General features: G+C 41.9%; 1 protein-coding gene across 6 annotated transcripts in view; it reads right to left on the bottom strand.

The window, feature by feature from the left end:
- Positions 1 to 20,221, bottom strand: part of NCAM1 (neural cell adhesion molecule 1) — a 792,292-nt gene that overhangs the window by 226,559 nt on the left and 545,512 nt on the right. For 4 of the 6 annotated variants that reach the window (XM_078682361.1, XM_078682363.1, XM_078682367.1 and 1 more), the window contains exon 9: positions 7,120 to 7,149. The exons of the other annotated variants lie outside the window; for them this stretch is intronic. In XM_078682361.1, coding sequence (XP_078538487.1) covers positions 7,120 to 7,149 — 30 coding nt within the window. The remainder of the gene's footprint in view (positions 1 to 7,119; positions 7,150 to 20,221) is intronic. 6 annotated transcript variants of the gene reach the window in all.

Below are 20,221 nucleotides of genomic sequence, written 5' to 3' on the forward strand. Positions count from 1 at the left end.
CACAAGAATACCTTGGGCCTAGTCATTCCTGATCTTCTTGAGAACTCTGGGCTGGAGTGGCATTGGCGGAAGGTGTACAGGAGGGCGGAGCTCCACTTGAGACGAACTGGAAGTTCCAAGCGAGAGCTGTCTTGAAACTTCCAGTGCGCAGAACTGCTCACATTGCATGTGCACAGCAGTGGCAAACAGATCTAACCAACCCTCTCCCCACTCTTGGAAGAGGCCTTGTACAGATGAAAACGCCATTCGTAAACCGCTAGGCATTAATGGCTGAGTTTGTCTGCTGTGGGGTTTAGAGAGCCTGGCATGTGTTGAACCACCAGGTAAATGCCCTGGTGTTGCAGTCATGTAACGAGACGCAGCGCCTCCTGACAAAAGGTCCACAACGCCCCCCCCCCCCCTCGACTTATTGCAGTACCACATGGTGCTGGTGTTGTCCCTGAACACCTGCACTCGTTTTCCCTTGATGGAGGGTAGAAGGGTCTTCAATGGCAAGCGAATCACCAGAAGCTCCAACAAGTTTATGTGGAGTCCGAACTCAGCCGGAGACCAGATTCAACTGGTCTCCACCTCTCCCAGATGGCTGCCCCAGCCCAGAAGTGACACATCTGTCACTACAGTCAATTGTGGCAGGGGAAAGGATAGGGGTCTGCCGCCATTGCAGGTCTTTTGCAGTTCACTCCGAGATCTGGACGATGTTGTAGAGATTGCCCTGATGCTGCACCCATTGGAACTTCAAATCCCACTTTAGAGCCCACATATGACAACGGGCATGTGCTACCAGCAGGATGCAGCAGGCTATGAGGCCCAGCACCTTAACAGTCTGTTTTCCCGAAACAGAGAACAGAGGTTGAAACTTCCGTATCATACCCTGAATATCCTGGACTTACTGTTCAAGAGGATAATCCCGAAATGCAGTGTCCAAAACAGCTCCGATGAAAGGGGTTGTCTTAGAGGGAGTAAGATGTGACTTTGGCACAATGATATTGAACCCCAGCGAGTGCAGAAGGATAGTCTGAAGGTAGCAAACAACTGCCTGAAGCGATTGCGCCTTCAACTGCCTGTTGTAAAGGTAGGGAAAGACTGGAATCCCTGATCTCCACAGGTGTGCTGGAACCACTGCCTTCACTTTGGTAAACTCCTGCGAGGCGCTGCTAAGAAAGCACTGTAAACTGGAAGTGCTCATGGCCCGCTGTGAACCGCAGGTAAAGTCTGTGGGCGGGCAGGACATGGATGTGAAAATATGCACCGTGCAAGTCCAACGCTACCATCCAGTCTCCCGGACATGGGGGGTTGACAGAACTTGAGCGAGCATAAACATTTTGAATTGCTCCTGTTTGAGGAAGAGATTGGAAAGGAGCATATAGTATAGGACAAATGCCTCCGTCCTGCTTGGGCAACTAGCAGGAATAGCAACCTCGGCCTACTTCTGATACCGGCAACCTCGCTGTAGCTCCCTTGACAAGAGAGTCAACACTTCCTGGCGGAGTAATGAAAGATGGTAGTCCGTCAACCAGTCGTAAGTGGGTGGCATGGGTGGAGGGGCAGCCATAAAGGGGACGGAGTAGTCCTTCTGTACAATCTGTAGTACCAAACACTCTGATGTTATTGACCTCCAGAGAGGCAGGTGATAGCATATCGTGACCCCACTAAATGTCTATGATGGTAGGAGGGCAAACTAAAGGGGCTTGGAGGCTGCAGCTGCCAGGGATGTAGTGGACTGGCCCGACCTCTGGCTACCTGTCCCACGTGGTCCCTAGGAACCGCATCCTCTGCAATGGAAAGGTGTGGAAGTTTGCTGACCAGGGTGAATGGGAGGGTATTGACACGGTTAGAAACTCCTTCCGTGGCCACTGAAAGGGCGAAGGCCGGACTGGGAGTGGAAAACACAAGGACCTGGCCATAGCCCTGGAGTCCTTAAAGCACTCTAGATCTGAATCTGCCTTCTCTTCCAAAAGACTGGAGCCATGAAATGGCAAGTCCAGATGCAATGCTTGAACATTTCCTAAAAAGCCAGTAGCCCTCAACCAGGCGTGGCGTAGAAGGGCCACCAACCAAGAAATCGCTGTACGAGTCAGTTGTGTCCATACCACAGCAAATGGCGAACGTTGCTGCATTTCTTCTGTCTGCAATAGCTTGAGAGAGTATGGCTCTGACTTCCTCCGAGACCATTGGCAGCACTTGTGTAACTGAGTCCCAGATCGTGTGGGAGTAACGGCCAAGAGACACGTAGTGTTCACCAACCGCAGTACGAGGCTGGTGGAAGAAAACATTCTCCTGCCAAAGGCGCCCAGCCTCTTAGGCTCATTTAACCAGTAGAGTGGAAGGGAACACACCAGGGTTAATTCTTGAAGTGAAGGCCTGGACGACCAAGCTGTCCCAAGTGGGGTGCTGAGTGAGGAAATTGGGATCCCTGGAGCGTTATGGTGGCGGCAGGTAATTGCCTTGTGCACAGGAGCCCTTGTGCAGGGCTTGGATAAGGCCCCAAGGAGGGCGTCGGGATGGCTTCATTAAAAGAAAGCAAGAATTTGGTGGGGACAGTCCAGAGCTGAAGCATCTTCATCAAGACGTTACTCTTGAATGCTACTTAGGGCAACTGAAGGTCCAAGACCTCAGTCACCCTACGCACCACCATAGCAAAAGCTACCCTCTCCTCCGTAGCCACAGTAGGAGGAGAGACCAAGCCAGTGTCAGATAGTGTCTAACCCATTGGCATCCACCAGATTCTCACACCAGGTGGCCTTGGTATCATCCAGTGGGTAGCGACATTCATCAGGGTCATCATACTACTCCCATTCATCCTTTGTACCAGGCCTGTCAAAGGCAAAAGGCCCTGGCTCTGACCAGGAAGGCATGGATACGAATGGCGCAGAAATCGGCGCCTTGTGATGCAGGTCTTGCTCTGTGTAATGAGTCGAGGATGATGGGGTGTCAGCATGGGAGCTGGCACCGGAAAAGGTCTCGGTACTGCTGTAGAGCCGCTCCGGTTCCAAGAGGACAGAATGGTGCTGAGGGCGCACCCACTGGTGGGAAACCAGTAAGGGTCCTTTTCGTAGCCATGGTGCTCGAAGGTGCTCCAGAGGAGTCGGGCGGGCCAAAGAGGAGAAGCATTACCTCGTAGAACTCACACAGTTGGGCAGGGGTAACTCCAACTTCAAGGAAAGGGGAAGCATGGAGACGACCCTGGTTGGGGCTTCATTAAGGAATGAGGCCAGGAGTACCCAAGCTCCCTCGTCCGAGAATTTGTATAGACGCGGTGAAGCCGAAGACCTCATCGACTTCCTAAATTTCTTTTTTTCTTATGCCGCTTACCCAACGACTACAACAGCCACCAGGACATTAATTGTCAGCAGCGGCTCCATGAGTGCATGGTGCAGAAATCCTCACCGGCCTTCGAGTCATGGTCTTTCTTGAGGCACTATAGACAGATCATGTGGGGTGTGACAGGTGTCACATGGTTTGAACCCGGACAGTTTTTTGGGGGACATCCCTGTCACACCAGAAATAAAAAAAATTCTTAAAGAAAATACTCAGAATAAATGTTGAAAAAAGCCACTCTTCATGGATCTGGTGCAGAAAGGGAAAGAACTGACGTCAGCGTACCTATGTGGAGCCTATATAGGTACCGTCTATATCACTTTCGGCACAGATGTCAAAGTGACGCTGAATGAGGCCACCTGCAAGCATCCAGGTGTACCGTCTGAAAATTTCAGGATCCACTCTGACATGTCTGGGGATAATTCTAAGGTACAAATTCTGCGGCTAGAGGTCTCTATCAGATAGTGGTATTGTGGCTCTTTGAAATACTCATCATATGAGCTGATAAAAATGAGCATAGCCATATCCCCACTGTGGGTCTTTATTGTTTTCACCAGCATAATATCTGCTAAGTAGATCTTTATGAAGTTTTTCCAAGACTACTGCTTTTCATCCTCCGGACACCCTGACATGGAGCTGAGTTGGGCGGGTAGTTGTCCAAAATGGTCTTTCTTTCTGCGACATTTCCTCAGTATCAAATCTTATTTGAAAGTCAGGGCAAAACCTTGCTCTAGGATGTCTCCGGAGGCTTGAATGATGGCAAAGGTGCAGTATATGATTTTACTACTAGTTTCACGATTTGTCCAGATATGGTAATCAAAGGTTTGTTGTCAGGGTGGATGTTGCTGAGATTCTCGTTGATGGTGGAAATGCTGATGGTAGTAATAAAGTAGTTGCCAATGGTACTTTGATTAATAGTGGCTTCAGAGCTGATGGAGAAGCTGTGATGACAGGCAGAGACATAAATGGGGAATCACCAACAATATCTGAAATCATTGTTCAAACTGGTTTTGACGACATTGGAGCAAACTTGCAACATGCAGCTCAGAAGACCATTTGCTTGGCCCGTCCAGCTGCCTGTCAGTTTTTTAACTGGTCTTTCTTGGGTCTCTCAAAAAGTGGAGGGTTCTTTTTCGAACTTAGCTTCATCAGACTGCTTACTCACCCATTATTGTTTGAGGATTTTTTTTCTCTCAGGGGAAGACTCCGACTAGAGAAATAACTTTGCAATGCTTTTTAACCTGGCGCTAACGAAGCAGGCAGCCTTCATAATTATTGGTGATTTTAGTAAAAGGGTAGTGGTAGATCTTACAATGCTTCGTATTATGTCTCGGGTAGAGACAGTAGATTAAGTCATCTTGAGGATCACCTGCATAAAATATTTTTTTCACAGGAAGCACAATGTCTAAATCGTGCCTCTGCAATTCCGACAGGAAAATCAGTATAATACTGAGTTATAAACCAAAAGCAGCAACCCCATACTCTGAAGTGCACAACCTTTCACACAACCTGCAGTTGAAAATCTGTGCTATGATGTTTTCTGTGGGAGTTGAAATCAGCCTTTCCCTTGGTTGAACTTTGGGTCATTTCTAATAAGGTGAACGGGCTACTAAAACAAATGTTTTCAACGTAGATCTATGGGACCCTACTTCTGATGTATTATTACAGTGGGGCTCCAAGCTGAATCACAGGAAATGATTCAAGCATGTAATTCCATGAAAAATCCAATGCTGTTGACATCTTTAAATCTGATTCAGGAGAAAATGTCAGTTGATCATCCCAATAACTATCTGGCAATTTCTACCTAACAATTTGTTTTGGTGCACCTAGCTTAATCTTATGTATGCAAAATACCCCTAAAATCGAGCCTTGTGAGATGAAGTCAGCAGACGTCCAGATTATTCATCAACACGATTAGGAAGAATCCCTGATAGAAGAGTTACATTTCTGAATTGCATTCCTACTGCATTCAAAAACGGTCAGGAAGATGAAGGAAATACGAACAATGGTAAGCATGTGATGATTTATTTTCTGAGTAATTCTAGGGCTCTTTAAACTCCCATCAAGACACCAATTTCTGTACTCGCAGATTTTTAGCTTTCGCAAGGTTCTTTTTTAACTTGATGAATGCAACACCAATTTGTATATTTAGTCAGTCACTGGGTATTATGTGAACAGCTAAATACAGCAGTTTAGTTCCACTAATAATTACATCATGGTTATACATTTCAGGGTCTTCAATACATGTAATGTCAAAGTGATGTATAGAAGAGTCAAAAGTGTGAAGAACCAGAGGAAGTTTGGGAACCACAATGATAAAACTTTTTATGTTCACATCATAAAAGAAAACAGATTTTTGAAGAGAACTGGAAACGTAAGGAAACAGATATAAATCTAGAGGTCAAAACCCATCAGAGAAAACAGCCCATTTTTCTTTAGGTGTAACAAAACTTTATACAGGAGGTGTCAAAGTCAATATCTCAAAGGATGGAGAGGAGACACTCTGTGACTCTTTATGCCTTCCTAAACAAAACTATATAACAGGGAATGTAATTTTATTTGAAATTAAAAAGTCAGTAATTAAACACATCTTTAGAATATAATGAAAACAATTATATATAATTCTAGAACTCGCTAGACTCAAATAAGGCAAGTAATAAAGCAAAGGTGCTGACAATATATTATCCTTTGCTGTTGACTCACAAAGATTGAGTGCTCAGTTTTTTGGTAGAAATTACATTACAATTAGACGATCTCCCCAGTATACACTTCTGTCTCGTCACAAGAGAATAACGTTAAATGTACTTCTCTAAGAATCCTTTACAAAATGCTCAGAATCAAAAACTAATTGCAAACTCCAACTTTTCCTGGAAGAAAACTGGAAGAGATAGAGATGAAATGCGATGCAATGATTCTTCAAACATGGAATTATTACAACTGTTCCTACGGTTAGTGCTGAAGCAACAAGTTGGGTTGGATTTTTGGAAATGGAAGCCAACTATGTAAAAAAGTTATTGTTTTGTGGAGACACAATATCATGCAAAGTTCAATTTTGCAATGAAATGAGCATGGGCACAAATATGAAGAGTGTTAATTCAAACAGTAAGGTACCCCATAAAGGTAACCTAACAACAAGTTGTTGTTTGCTCCAATTTATTAGAGGAGAACAAAGTTACACATCGGTCTGCTTTGCAATACTTTCTCAACTACCATTAACATTTGATATCTTTTGGTATATCACTTAAATAATTGTATGCTGTATTTCTTCCACTGTGTTAAAGTTTTGCTCACTTTGAATTAAATTTGAAGAACTTTAATATATGTAATAAACTGTTTCTATTCGTAAATTCCTAAAATGTTCTATTCTTTTTCAGAATCAGACCTATGGAAGGAGGTGTTTCCAAGTTGTATGGATGTAGAGGGTAATTTAACTAAGTTTGGAATATACTTAAGCTGAAGGCTTTTTTGATGTTACTAGGAAATTTTAATTCAGAAGATAATTTACTGGAGTCATATGGTTCAGAAGAATTTCTAAATCTATATTTGAATTCACAGATTTTATTTATAAACCAAATGACTGGTGTGGAAATGGCCTTTCCGCATCCAACAGAACTTGTTTGCTCCACTGAGATATTACACTAGGTAAAAAGCAATCTCTACCACTATATGCTTATCTGTTACACAGCATCACATGACTGTTTTAGCTGTTTCGTGTGGTAGTTTATCTATGCTCGATTAGTTTCCAAGTGCAGTGATTTTACAGCTATAAAAAGTGTGTCTATTTGTGACTGATAAGTATACCTCTTGTTTCTCTGGTCGAGTCCACGAAGCCTGGAGAAAACAGATATAAAACACAATAGAACAAAAGAAAGCAATAAAACGTTTACAAGTCTGTTAATCTTCATATATACTATATGCATCACACTGCATTGCGTGCACATGCAGTTACAGAGGGAGGGCTCTCACAAAATCCATTTTTCCCGGTTTGTCGAATCAAATTCTTTCACTTTTTTTTTCCCGTAACCAATAAGCAAAAATTGAATTTCACATTTCAAAACAACTAGACTGCTTCCTTGCATGTTGATGTGAACTTATTAGCCCACCAAAGCTCCGTCCCTTTCCACAAACCAACACTTCTATAAATATGTCCAAAGTGATACAGAAATAAGTATAAGATACCTTATTTCTCTCGCTGGAGATATTCAGAGAAACGGTTTGCTTGCTTTTTAAATTAGTGATTTGCCCGCTGGCCAATTACTTAAAAAAGATCATTTACACAATAATATACATTCTTGCACTTCAACCCCGAACGTGTCATGCACTTGGTGAGGCAAGCATGCATCCGGTACAGCAGTGTCCATTCTGTTTTTCCAGAGGAGAAGATGGGCAGGTCTGTTCTCACCAAGAAAGACACAGAACTCAGAAGTCCACTATTTTAAGTTACATCTCACGGTTGTTATAACAACAATCACAGCACATGTACGATGATGGAGTTATGTATATGATCGTTATTTAGCCTTTATTGGTGTGTGTGCCTGCCACATGTGCTTGGCCTATTAAATCATACATCATCTCAGGAGTGCTACCTATGTTAATCTCTCAGTTTCAATGTGTTATCACTTACATTCTTCAAAACAAAAGGAAAAGACTTGGCCTATGAAAACATCTCACCTGTCGAGTAAATACATACAACTTTCCACATATAAACCCTATAAGCGACAGATGGACCACATTGCCCAAACCTCCAAAGTAGTAGCAAATACTTAAAGGGACAAGGTAACTTTTAACTTAAAAACTTTCCTGTAAGGTTTTGAACACACAGGCAGCTAGCATGTTATTTCAGAGCACATTTTAGCGAACAATCACACTTAGAATGTTTTGAGACACCTTACTTGGAGTCCGTATTTCAAGAAACCAGATACCTGAACAATAAAATGGGTTTATAAAGATGGCAGCCGACTTTCTATTGCCTATCCAAAGTCCCATCCTTGGATCAAGTGCGGAAACTGATAGAGCAGTTTATAAACCATCAAGCGTGCATACAGACTATCTGGTGTCTACCGGTGCCTCCTCTCCATAAATACTGCTCTTTTGGTCTTTTTGCCTCCGTTAAAACATGTCAAACCCAATAACCCTGTAATTCTAGAGCTTTGAAGAGGGAGGATCAACTGAAAAGGTGTTTCTGTACAGTATTATGTCTAAAGGGAGCAACATTACCAGACACATGGCTCCGACGACTGCAGGAGGTAATGGACCAATTATAACTTTTGGGTACCAGTTTGATTAAAATTGTCTGGCAAAGCTGTAAATGATAGCTTGGTGATACAGTGCTTATTTCTATTTCGAGACACTTTGGCACTCATTCATTACCTTAATTTTCTACATCGCTCTTTCTTATGCTATCCTATTTACTATGATGTGAGTGTAATATAATATATCATCATATTTCTTCTAAGTCATTATACATGTTAATTTATATCAACATGGCCCTACAATCTAAAAGATGAAAGGTTCAGAAGACAAAAACAACATTTGTCACAACACTTTCTAGAGAAACTTTTATTCAGAAAACGTACTAGTTCCTTACATTGTAACTACTTCATGCCCATCAGGATTAGGTAGGTAAAACTAGAAGAAGGGATGTGTCGATCAAGTCAGTCTGCCGGCCACTATCTTATGAATTATAACTTTTTGTAGAGTGAGCTGAAGAAAAGCAATATCAGGCGATCATTAAAAGGGGTCATGTTTGTGAGACATTCATGGGGCAAAGAACAACCCAGATTATTCATGGAAAAGAAGAATCATAAAGCGAATATGATGCCTTATAGGCAATTGGTACAGCTTTTACAGTTGGTGATTAGTACAAACTCAGACCTCAATGGTGGGATCACTAAATAGGGCAAAAAGATAAAAGCACTGTTTGGACATGTACATTCTGAAGTGTTTGCACTTCACTACATTGTGCATGAGATCTTGAAAGATTGGAAAAAGTATTTCTGGATTCATGTAGAAATAAGGTACCCTTTGAGTAAAACACTGAGGAAGAAAGGAAGTCCTAAATTCACTAACCAGGTAGAAATTATTATCTTTTCTAAACATCAGTATAGGTTTTTTGTTGGTGAACTGGGGTAGAACCAACAGTAGGCTCAAAACACTGCAATCTACTTTAAGGATTTTAGGCAAATAGTGAAGATTGTCTCCCGCTCTTGAAAACTGATGTCCTACTAACATTGAACTTTTCCTGGATTCTCGTGACATCAGATATTGGAGACTGAAGTGGCAAGGCTGCCGTTTTCAGTGCACTTCTAAAATGTGGCCCAGTGGAATCAAAACAAAGATGTATAGCACTACTATCAAGGGCAAGACAATGTTATCTACGAATTAAATGATTGATCATTTCACAATACATTACATAGTTAAGATTGTGGCAGAAATTGAAGAATAAATCTGCCTTCACAATCTCCTCATACTAGTGACTATAATGGTGTCCAAATGAGTACCCTCCGTAACGTAACACTCAATGCTACTCTTCAGAGAAGCAGAGGGTAAAGTCTTAATTTCTAGCTTAGATATTTTATATTACATTGTCTATAAAAAACAGATCCACTTTCTTTGAAGAAATAAATCAACCTATTGGCCATCAAATGCCTTTCAGTGACAACACCATCACTTAGAGGCCAAATGGAGGAATTAATTGTTAAAAGATATTTCAGGGCTCTATCAAGACACAAACTACAACTGCCCTCACTCGAAGTTTCTTTAAATAACAACATTAAATTACAGCCTGAGTGCAAAGGCAGCACATGGATTTCCAGCTTGTGATCCCACAAAATGAGAATCCCAGGCATTCAGCGACAATTCAAGCCCAGAGATCCTGGAATAGCAGACTGCCTTCTGCAAAAGGTACGTTTGAAATAGGTTTAGCAAATTACAAATTCGGATAAGAGCGGAAAAGGGTACACCGTAAAATGAGTTTACTGAATGAGAAACATTTTGAAGAAGGTATTCTGGCAGTGAGAATACTGAACAGGAAACATACTAACCCAGGTATAATATCACATGAGTTCCAAGTCCAGATAATAAGATGTTTTTTAGGAAGTCGCTCTACAGAGTACAGGAAGTACGTATTATATAAACTTTGGATCTACTACTGAATGTGATACCACAGCTCCTTCTTTCAGTTGAAGACACCATAATACACAGAAAGATGGTGGCTTTACTAACTAATGAGATCCACAATACACCCATGTTGGCGCCAAAAAACGTAAACAACAGATAAGCTACTCAAACTGCTAAGCTACCGCACTTCCTGTTAAAAATGTTAAACCACATGCTCTTTTCCCACATGCCAAACAAAATAAAACTGACAAGAAGAAATGTGGCCATTTAACTAGATCCCATTTGTCAAAAATTCACATATGACTGCTTTAAATCTGACTTAAAGCAGTCATATGTGAATTTCTGAAAATAAATTAACCAAGCCCGTAGTAGATTTCACATTTTTCTTAAAGACACCTAAAGATAAACTCTTCAATCGTCAGCTTATAACAACTCTAATCTTTCAATAGCTGTTTTGCTTTCCTAAACAAAACATAATAAGACCAAACACAGCAAGACACACGCTTTTTAAAAATTCTGTGACTGACAACTATTTGGCTGATTTATTCTTCACAAAAATATGACCTCGCGTACAAAGTAAAATCTTCATGACCTATACATGTGGCAGTCAACTGACCAATCACGGCAAAATACCTCAGTGGTGTAATACATTGCCAAGTGCGTTATTGATGAGTATGCAGATGACATTTTGATGGAATGGCTTGGAACATAGACAGAGAACATGAACAGGAAACAGTGGGATTGCAAACCAGATATTGTCAGAAACAATATTAATAGAAAGTGTTTTTTCAATGCACGGTCATGTCTTTAGCAAAAACTAACAATAGGTGAAAATCAGGAAATCTTTAAAAAAAACGAAAAAAATCATTCAGTGGCACATAATCATTAACCCTTATTACTTAGACCAGTACCGTTTTCCAGTAAAGGGGTCACTAAACCTCTAGGCACATTACTGAGCAGAACTTCATATTTAGTGACTGGTAAATCTGTTGAGCTGATGGCTAGTAACTGATAGATGTTAGGTGTCTCGAAAATGTCGTGCAGAAAGTGATTGATAATCTTAAAACAGCAAAAAAAGGAAAAAAGCGAAAAAGCTAACAGGAAGTAATCAGCATGGTAATGCTAGCTGGAGTAAAAAAAACGCATAGACTTCCCATTTCTGGCTAGGATATAGTCAAATTAGAAATAGTGTATAAAGTAGGGGAAAAAAACATCAATGTTTGTGTGTAGGTGAATGGGGTGGACCCAAAGAAGTCTAAAAACTGCATATGGGTCTGAATTTCGGTATTAGTAGTAATCCCTTCTTGGGCCTTCTTACAGAATCTTTATTAGAAAGTTTATACAAAGAGACAAGCATCCAGTTTTAAACTCAAAACATTTCCTACACACAAACGTGCCAGAAGTTGATGAAATGATGTAATGTAAAACCTACTTCATTAACATTCATGAGTTGGACTGGATTCGGACCCACTACAAAAATATAATTTTTTTAGGACTGACCAATTAATTACAACATAAATTGGGTCGTAAACGTCCTTATTGGTCGCAAAAATACTGGTTGCGACCAGATTTTTTACAGTCAGTATTTTGTACTTCGAAAATTAAGTCACCATCAGCTAGATTCATCATTATCCAGTTTTGCGAGTCCTTAATAGTCCTTAATTCATAAGGAATCGCTATTAAGGACTTGCAAAACGGGATTCATGTAGGAATTGCAAAACATATTGCGATTCCTACATCTTCCTTATTTGCGAATAGCAAATTGCTAATCGCAAATAAGGATGCGAATTCAAGGGTGCCAGGGGTGTCCAAAGGACACCCTGTAGCACCCCTGAAAAGCAAATGTAGACAGATGTTGCGCACACACATGTCCAAAGGACATGTGTGTCTGTAACATACCACTCAGAAAAATGCACTAAAGTGCATTTTTTTGAGTCTTCGCTATTTACCACGAAGTCTGACTTCGTGGTAAATAGCGGCCAGAAATTGCGAATTCGCAAATTGAAAATGGTTGATGAATTGCATTTAAGGAATTTCAAATAGAGATTCCTTAAATGCAATTCCTCGCAAATATGCGATTTCGCAATTAGCGATTTTTGCATTTGGGATGATGAATCCCAAATGCAAAAATTGCACTCGCAAAGGGCCAGATTCTCAGAGGGTATTTTCAGAGGGTAGTGCTAAGCAATTGTTGTATTCACAGAGGTAATAAATGAGACACACATTCAAAGAATAAATCAGAGGCCAAATTAGAAAAATAACACTTCTTTTTATATATGTTTCAAAACCAAGAACTTCGTTCAAAGGTAAGTAAAACGTTAAGACCTGTGCGCTTTTACACACAATGCAGTCCTATGGGAGGAAAAGTCAGTGATGCATAAAGGTTGGTACAGTCCGTTTCAGGGGTTCACCTTCAGGGTTCGGAGTCGTAGTGGGCCAAAGTCCAAAGTACTACCAGTGGTTTTTTGGGAGCAGAACGGGTTTTAACAGGATCTGGGTGCTGGGGAGGTTGTAGCTGGACGCGCTACGGTGAAGGGGAGGCAACTGGAAAAAGGCTGCACAAGGGTACTTGGGGACAAGTCCAAGAGCTCCCAAATGAGGGGTTAAGTTGCAAAAGGCATTGGAGCAAGGGGGAACAGCCGGTTCTTCAAGACCTGGGCCGGGCGGCACTGGTGCAAAGAGCTTGCAAAGGCAAAATTATGTCAGCTGGGCCACTCACGAGGTGGGTCTAAGTAAAGCTGACGTCGCTTGACAGCTGCTCAGTCAAGGTGCAGTGGGAGCCTGGACTAGACTCTCACTGTTAGTGTTTGGTGCAGGGCTTCTGGTACCACAAGGGTTGGTGCAGAATGGCTCTGGTTGCACCTGGTGTCTTCGTACTCAGTGAGGAGACAGAGCTGATGTTCCAGAGCAGGAGTACTTTCTCCTTGTCATCTGTGGCATCCATATGGGGCAGGGATCTCCAATGTGATGGACCAGAACCCCCTTGTCGATGCCTGTGGGCTGCAGGGAGTAGCTACTCTACTCCAAGGAAAGACTGTAGGCTATTTTTGAAGTGCTGGCAGGCTGGCAGGTTACCCAAGGCTTTGGTAGTTCTCCAGCTTGCAGGACGAATCACCCTGTTGCGACTGTCGAGAGAGGGCTGAGGACATGCAGAGTTTTGTGCCAAAAGCCTACAGTTCTGTTGCAGTTCTCACTAGGCAGTGACTCTTCTTCATTCCTCTTCTCTAGATCTGTCAAATCTAAGTTCTTAGGTTCAGAAGAGGCACAAGAATACTCAATGTAGTGGCATTAAGGGGAGTGAAAGGTAGTATCCAATGGGCTGCATACCTTTAGGATGTCTACACCCTCTATATGACCACTTCCTATGGGAAGCAGGCATAACCTTGACCATAGAATGCTAATTTCGTCCAAAACAAGATGGAGGAATCTCAAAAGTGTGGTTCACATCAGCTAGTCCACCTTAGGGGGTGTGCTTGATTGATGTGGACCCATCTCCTTAGTCAACACATTAGAGATCAGTAGGTTTTCAGGGGGAACCTCTACGGTTCCCCTGTGTGCATTTACTAATAAATCCAGCAAAGGCATCAGTGTGGGTTTATCAAGAAGAGGTGTTTGCTACCAAACACCTTGGGGTACAGTGAAGCCATCATGTAGCTTGTAAACTCGTAATCACGGGTGTCCAGCCCATGAACTCGGTATGTCTTCCCCGTGTACTCGTGGTATCCATGGGTGAACTTAAAAACCATGGGGACACGTCCACTTCTGCAGATATGTCCACACATGGGTATAGTGCACACTGCCTTAGGGCTGTTAGGCCACTGTTGGGGTGACTTATCTATACCACATGCAGTGCTGGGTAGACATGGCACACAGCGGTGTGTGCCATGTCAACTCTTCGCTTTCTTTCTGCACCAAGACACACAAGCAGCAATGGCAGTTTTCATGAGCTTGGTGGGGGTCCCTTTGGGTGGCACAATTTGTGTTGTGGCGCCTTAGGGTCCCTCTTTAGTTCCAAGGCCCTAGGTACATGGGGCCCTCTAGGGTGGCAAAATTCATGCTGCGGCCCTTAGGGACCCTCTTTAATTCCAAGGCCCTAGTTACCAGGGGTACCACTTACTAAGAACTTACAGGAATTGCAAAGGGGTGCCAATTGTGGAACAATGGTACAGTTTTAGTGAAAGAACACTGGTGCTGGGGACCTGGTCAGCAGGGATCCAGCACACTTTTGGTCAAAGTTCTATCACATACCAGGCAAAAAGTGGGGGTAACCATGTCAAAAGGGCACTTTCTTACAATATGCTTTAAAGGCAAAATACAATACCCTGGTTGACACCCTGGATAACTTTGATATTGATATATTTAACGTTTTAAATTCACTGGGTTGGCAGCAAAGAAAAATAAATACAGTGAGGCTATTTTTAACAATAGTGATGTGAGTAAAAGTAAATTTCAGTATGGTAGTGCACCTATTCTATTGTACTGTAGCATTTATATAGTGCGCCATACCACTGACAAGATCACAAAGCACCCAGACATGCTTTAATTCCTGAGCGGCCATAAGTGTAAGGGAAAATATTTCTACCTTCAGCAGTTCTGCAAGTCTAATAATGTCAGAGACTGCGAGAAAATATCCCTTCAGCAGCATAAGGCCTGTAAGGATGTGCAATCCTTAACAGATCCTCGTGCTGATCATCAGCTTCACCAATAAATGTATACAGTGCTTCAACTCTCAGGAAACCAAGCGCTGCTCATCCTCTCTGTGGCAGTGGGATGCCACAGCAACTCCCATACAGCTGCAGTGTAAGAGCTGGGATCCGTGTTGATATCAGAGTGCGTGAGGAGTGTCAATAGAGTGCCGCCCCAAAAGAGTGTCATAAAGTTATCAGAAAGTAATTAGGTGAAAGCTGGAAACTGACATCTGAATGAAATGGGACAAAACTATGATACAGTAACTATCAAGAGCTGTTCAACAGAATTTGTGGTTGATTTAACGTGTCAAATTTAAAGCAGACTTAAGCTGTAAAAAACTAGTTGAGATATCAGAAAGCTTGTCTGTCATTGTATAACACCAACAAAAAATCTTCTTCACTCTGGAAGCAGCGGCTATGTTACTCAGCGCAACCAATTTACCCACATTCCTATCCCAAACATAAAGGATGAGAGGTTTAATGTATGGTATGGCTGGGGACTTCACCTACATGCCAAAGACGAGGAAGGGCCCCTCATCCAGTGGGCACTTTCAGAACACAAAATGAGTTTCACTAGAAAGGGCTATTCATTGAACAAAAAAAGTCTAGTAGGGGGCTTTACCTTTTTTTCTTTTTTAGATTTCAGAGGTAAAAAGATGAGGGTGAATATCTCACAGTTAAGCAGTGTGTAAAACCCGTGAAAGATCAGAAATGAGTTTCACTTTGAAATACTGATTTTAGGACAAATTCATGGAACTATAATCATAAGACACCAATGGCTGTGCAGATGCTTGTTTGACACTAGTTAGTGTGGCAGTGACTCTATAGCTTCAGACTCATAATGTCCAGTATACGTATGGATTGTACCCGGTGTTAAATGGTTTCTGTAAATCGGGAAAACTAGGAGTTAAAAGAGAGGCCAGAGCAGGCCATGATGTGGTAGCCTTAGGTGCCGAGTCTCTGGCTATGACCCTACGAATCGAAGCTCCTTTAGCCCTACTAACCTGTTTTGGAATCATTTCACGGCCAGGGCATTCCTTGCGCATGACTAAAGAGCCGAGCATGAAAAACTATACTCTACAGAACATCACATTTCTTCAGCGATTACAATGTCCCTAGCAAGGTGGATCGTTTCAATGCGAAAGTGCCCACATTCCAAGAAAATGAGGCTGTGTACAGTGCATTATTAAAATGAATCCTCAAATGAGGGTGAGTTGTGAAAAAGGTTGTGACCCCGACTGTGAGACAGGAAACAAGAACCGCTAAGGGGAGGGAAGAGGCCAATAAACCACGAACGCCGTTCAATGTCCTGTCCTCTAGATAGTTACGGTGTAATCGTATCTCTCCATCTTTACCAAGAAAGAACACCAATGCATCGGTCAGTTTTACAATCTCTTGTTCTTTCCTTTCCGAAGAATTGTATACAAGGAAGTGAGACAAAAATGCTTCTAGCTAGAGCAAGACTCCCATAAAGCAAGACATTACAATGCCACAGCTGTTGTAATATTAATACTGTAATAAGTCACTCAGGCATTCCAGAGCATGGTCATTCAGTTGTGGAGGATTCCATGTAACGCCATTCCTGGCATTGGATTCGACACAGCTGGATGGATCCGGTCGTGGGTGCAAGTTTTTCGAAATAAACTTGCTTTCAACATTACCACCATTCTCGTACCTCATTTAACAACTTGGCGACGAGCAGGAAACCCTCTACACCCATGGCCAAGAGCCGGCATTACTAATTTACAACAATCGTCGAGAAATCTCAACCGTGTGCGGGCAAAATCAACTGTCAACCCACAGGTTCCACATCCTGTACAACGTCTCTGAACCTCCAAAGAAGCTGGAATAAGGTTGTACATTTATTTACCTTATTTCTCTTTTAGTTACAATTTGACAGTTTGCTCCCAATGCCATACCTGTGCGTCCAGCGCGTCATTTGAATACCGACGCACGAGACTCTGCTTGCTTTATGACATTGCAGAACATGCTCACGCTCAAAGCACAACATCCAAACAAGATGATTTCCTTTAAAAAGCTACGCTCAACCGTAACCTTGATTACAGCGTCAGGCGGCCATCTTTAAGAAGAAATCTTCACGTTCACAGCGATAGGTACGCTGTATCTCAAGCCTTTGCCTGTTGAGTGCAGATTTCTCAGCGATAGGCACGCTTTCATCAATATTTAATCAAAGCGCTTGTGTTTATACTTACAGGGATAGACACACTTTCATTAATTTGCCTATTGCGCTTCCATTTTTATCAACAGCAATAGGCACGCTTTCATCAATATTTAAACAAAGCACTTGTGCTCATTCTTACAGCGATAGGCATGCTTTTATTATTCTGCCTATTGCGCATTCGTCTTTCCACAGCGATAGGCACGCTTTATTACAGCTTTGCTTATTATTTTCATTACTCATCAGCGATAGGCACGCTTCTTCAAATTCATTAAAGGTTATTATTATATTTCAAAGAGCATTTTACAAATCTCCAATTCCATAGAGACATCTTGCTCGTCATTTTATTTCAACTTAATTGTACAACGTCCACAAGGTTTCATCATTCCATCCTGTAATTCCATTATCATGGCTTCGTCTCAGCAATTTCAAACACCTGCACCGTTTTTACAAACTCCTGGCAAACCAGTTCTTAAATGGCGACAATGGTTAAAGGGATTTGATAACTACCTTGTAGCAATTGATGCTGTCACATATTCCCCAGCACGTAAAGTTACTATTCTATATGGCTGTCTGGGCATCGCAAGCACAAGTTTTTAAGAACCTTCGGTATTTCTTTCTCCTACTGGTTCAGGTGAAGGTTGGGACACATATCAAGAAGCTCTTGCCTGTTTAAACAAACAATATTCTGATGAGCCAAGTATTGTTTTAGAACGCCACAACTTCTTCAAACGTAAGCAGAATATAGAGGAAAGTGTTGAAGACTACATTGCTCAGCTTAGAATACTAGCATCTACATGTGAATTTGGCACAAGTACAGACGCTTCCATAAGAGATCAATTTATTTTTTCATGTTATTCAGAAAAAATTCAAGAACGCTTGTTGACTTGAAAAAATCCAAGTTTGGCAGAAACTGTAGACATTGCCAAAGGCATTGAACGAGCAACAATATCTTCAAAAATGTTACAGGAAAGTCTCTCACAACCTAGTGTTCATATGGTTGATGAAGGATCTTCTGCTTGTTCATTAAATCTGATCGATAAGCCTTCTAGACAATTTTTCAAGAAACCAACCATCTGCTACAGATGCGGATCAAGAAGTCATATTGGCAATTCCCCTAATTGTCCTGCCTCTGCTAAAAGAAGTTCTTCTTGCAAAAAAATCGGACATCTTCAAACTGTATGTAGAAGTGGCAAAAGGTTCACCAGGGTTAACAACATCGTATTTAACGACAACTTAAGAGTCGTGCTGTACCAAGCTCAATGATGTACTTTGTCCATCGAATGTGATTCCGTGGATCTTTGAAAAGTCAAGGGTCCTTGGTGTGAACTTTTGATTGGAACAATACCTTTACAAGTGAAAGCCGACTCAGGTTCTCCAATCACCATTTTGTCAGATTCAACATTTATGCAAATTGGGATGGCAAGGTGACCCTAATCAAATCTGATGTCAACCCTAAGGCTTATGGTGAAAAGGATATAGAGATGCTAGGGTACTTTTGCTCCAGGATTGAATGCCTCGGCAGACGCACCTTCACCAAAGTTTACGTCGCTTTTAAGGGTAGAGACATTTTTGGGTGGTTGGATCTAGCCAAAATGGTTACTCCTCAAACCTGGTTCAAATCAACCTGTTACTCTAGGAGATATTCCACGTGACTACTATGATTATCACAAACATGAAAATGTTAATGTTTCTGATTTGTCTGTTCAAATTATAATGTCAATTACTTACTTAAGCACGATATCCGCCTATAATCAAATGCTCAACCTGTTGTCCTCAAGGTTCGCTCTGTTCCCCTGAGTGCAAGAGATGAATTGAAAAAAGTTGTACAAACTTTATGTGATGAAGCAATCATCACACCTTGCAACTCCTCCGAGTGGGTTTCTCCAATAGTTTTGGTGCGCAAAAAGTCAGGTGAGGTTAGATTATGTGCTGATTTGCGCTCTTTAAATAACAATATCATTGTGGATTGCCATCCATTACCCAAAATACACGCTCTGTTAGCTAATTTGGGTGGGGCAAAGATTTTCTCTCTATTAGCCCTCAAGTCTGCATATCACCAGATTCCACTTTCTCCTAAGTCTCAAGAGTTTACCTCTTTTGTAACACCATTCGGGGCTTACAAATATCTGGGACTTCCTTTGGGCCTAGCCTCTGTGGCTAGTGTCTTTCTAAAATTAATGGACACTCTGTTAAAGGATATTCCAGGTGTACAAGCCTATCAGGACGATATACTGATATTTGTTGGTGACATTTCTGAGCATGATAAAATTCTGTTTAAGGTATTAGGAGTCCTGGAGAAGGCTGGAATGACTCTTAGACATGATAAATGCAAATTTGCAGTTAAAGAACCCATACCCATACCCTTTCACCCAATGGCATAAAACCCAAGTTCTCCCTCATAAAAGCTATTAGAGATGCCACTCCTCCCAATGATAGCGAATCCTTGCGCTCATTTCTTGGATTAGCGGAATACTATGCCAGATTTGTGCAAGGCTATGCTCAAATCGTTGAACCACTGAGAGTTTTTCTAAGAAAGGGAGTAAAGTTTGTCTGGTCAGACAACCTACAAAAAGTCTTTAAGCCAGTTAAGTATTTTATTACTGTTGATGCAAGCCTTACTGGTTTAGGAGCTGTCCTGGGACAATGGGTGGCTGGAAAAGAACACATTGTTGCTTTTGCATCCGGAACTCTTCAATTAGCTGAAACTAAGTATAGCACCATCGAGAGAGAGGCCTTAGTCTGCATTTGGGCCATTCAGAAATTTAAGTCGTACATTTGGGGTCGTGAATTCGAAATTTACACGGATCACAAACCGCTTATGCACATGTTGTCGAATAGTACTTCGAACTAAGCTTCTGTCAGGCTTGTTCGATTAATTTCGAAACTTCATGAACTCTACTTCATCATCAAACAC

This window comes from Lissotriton helveticus, chromosome 3_1, assembly GCF_964261635.1.
Source record: "Lissotriton helveticus chromosome 3_1, aLisHel1.1, whole genome shotgun sequence".
NCBI lineage: Eukaryota > Metazoa > Chordata > Amphibia > Caudata > Salamandridae > Lissotriton > Lissotriton helveticus.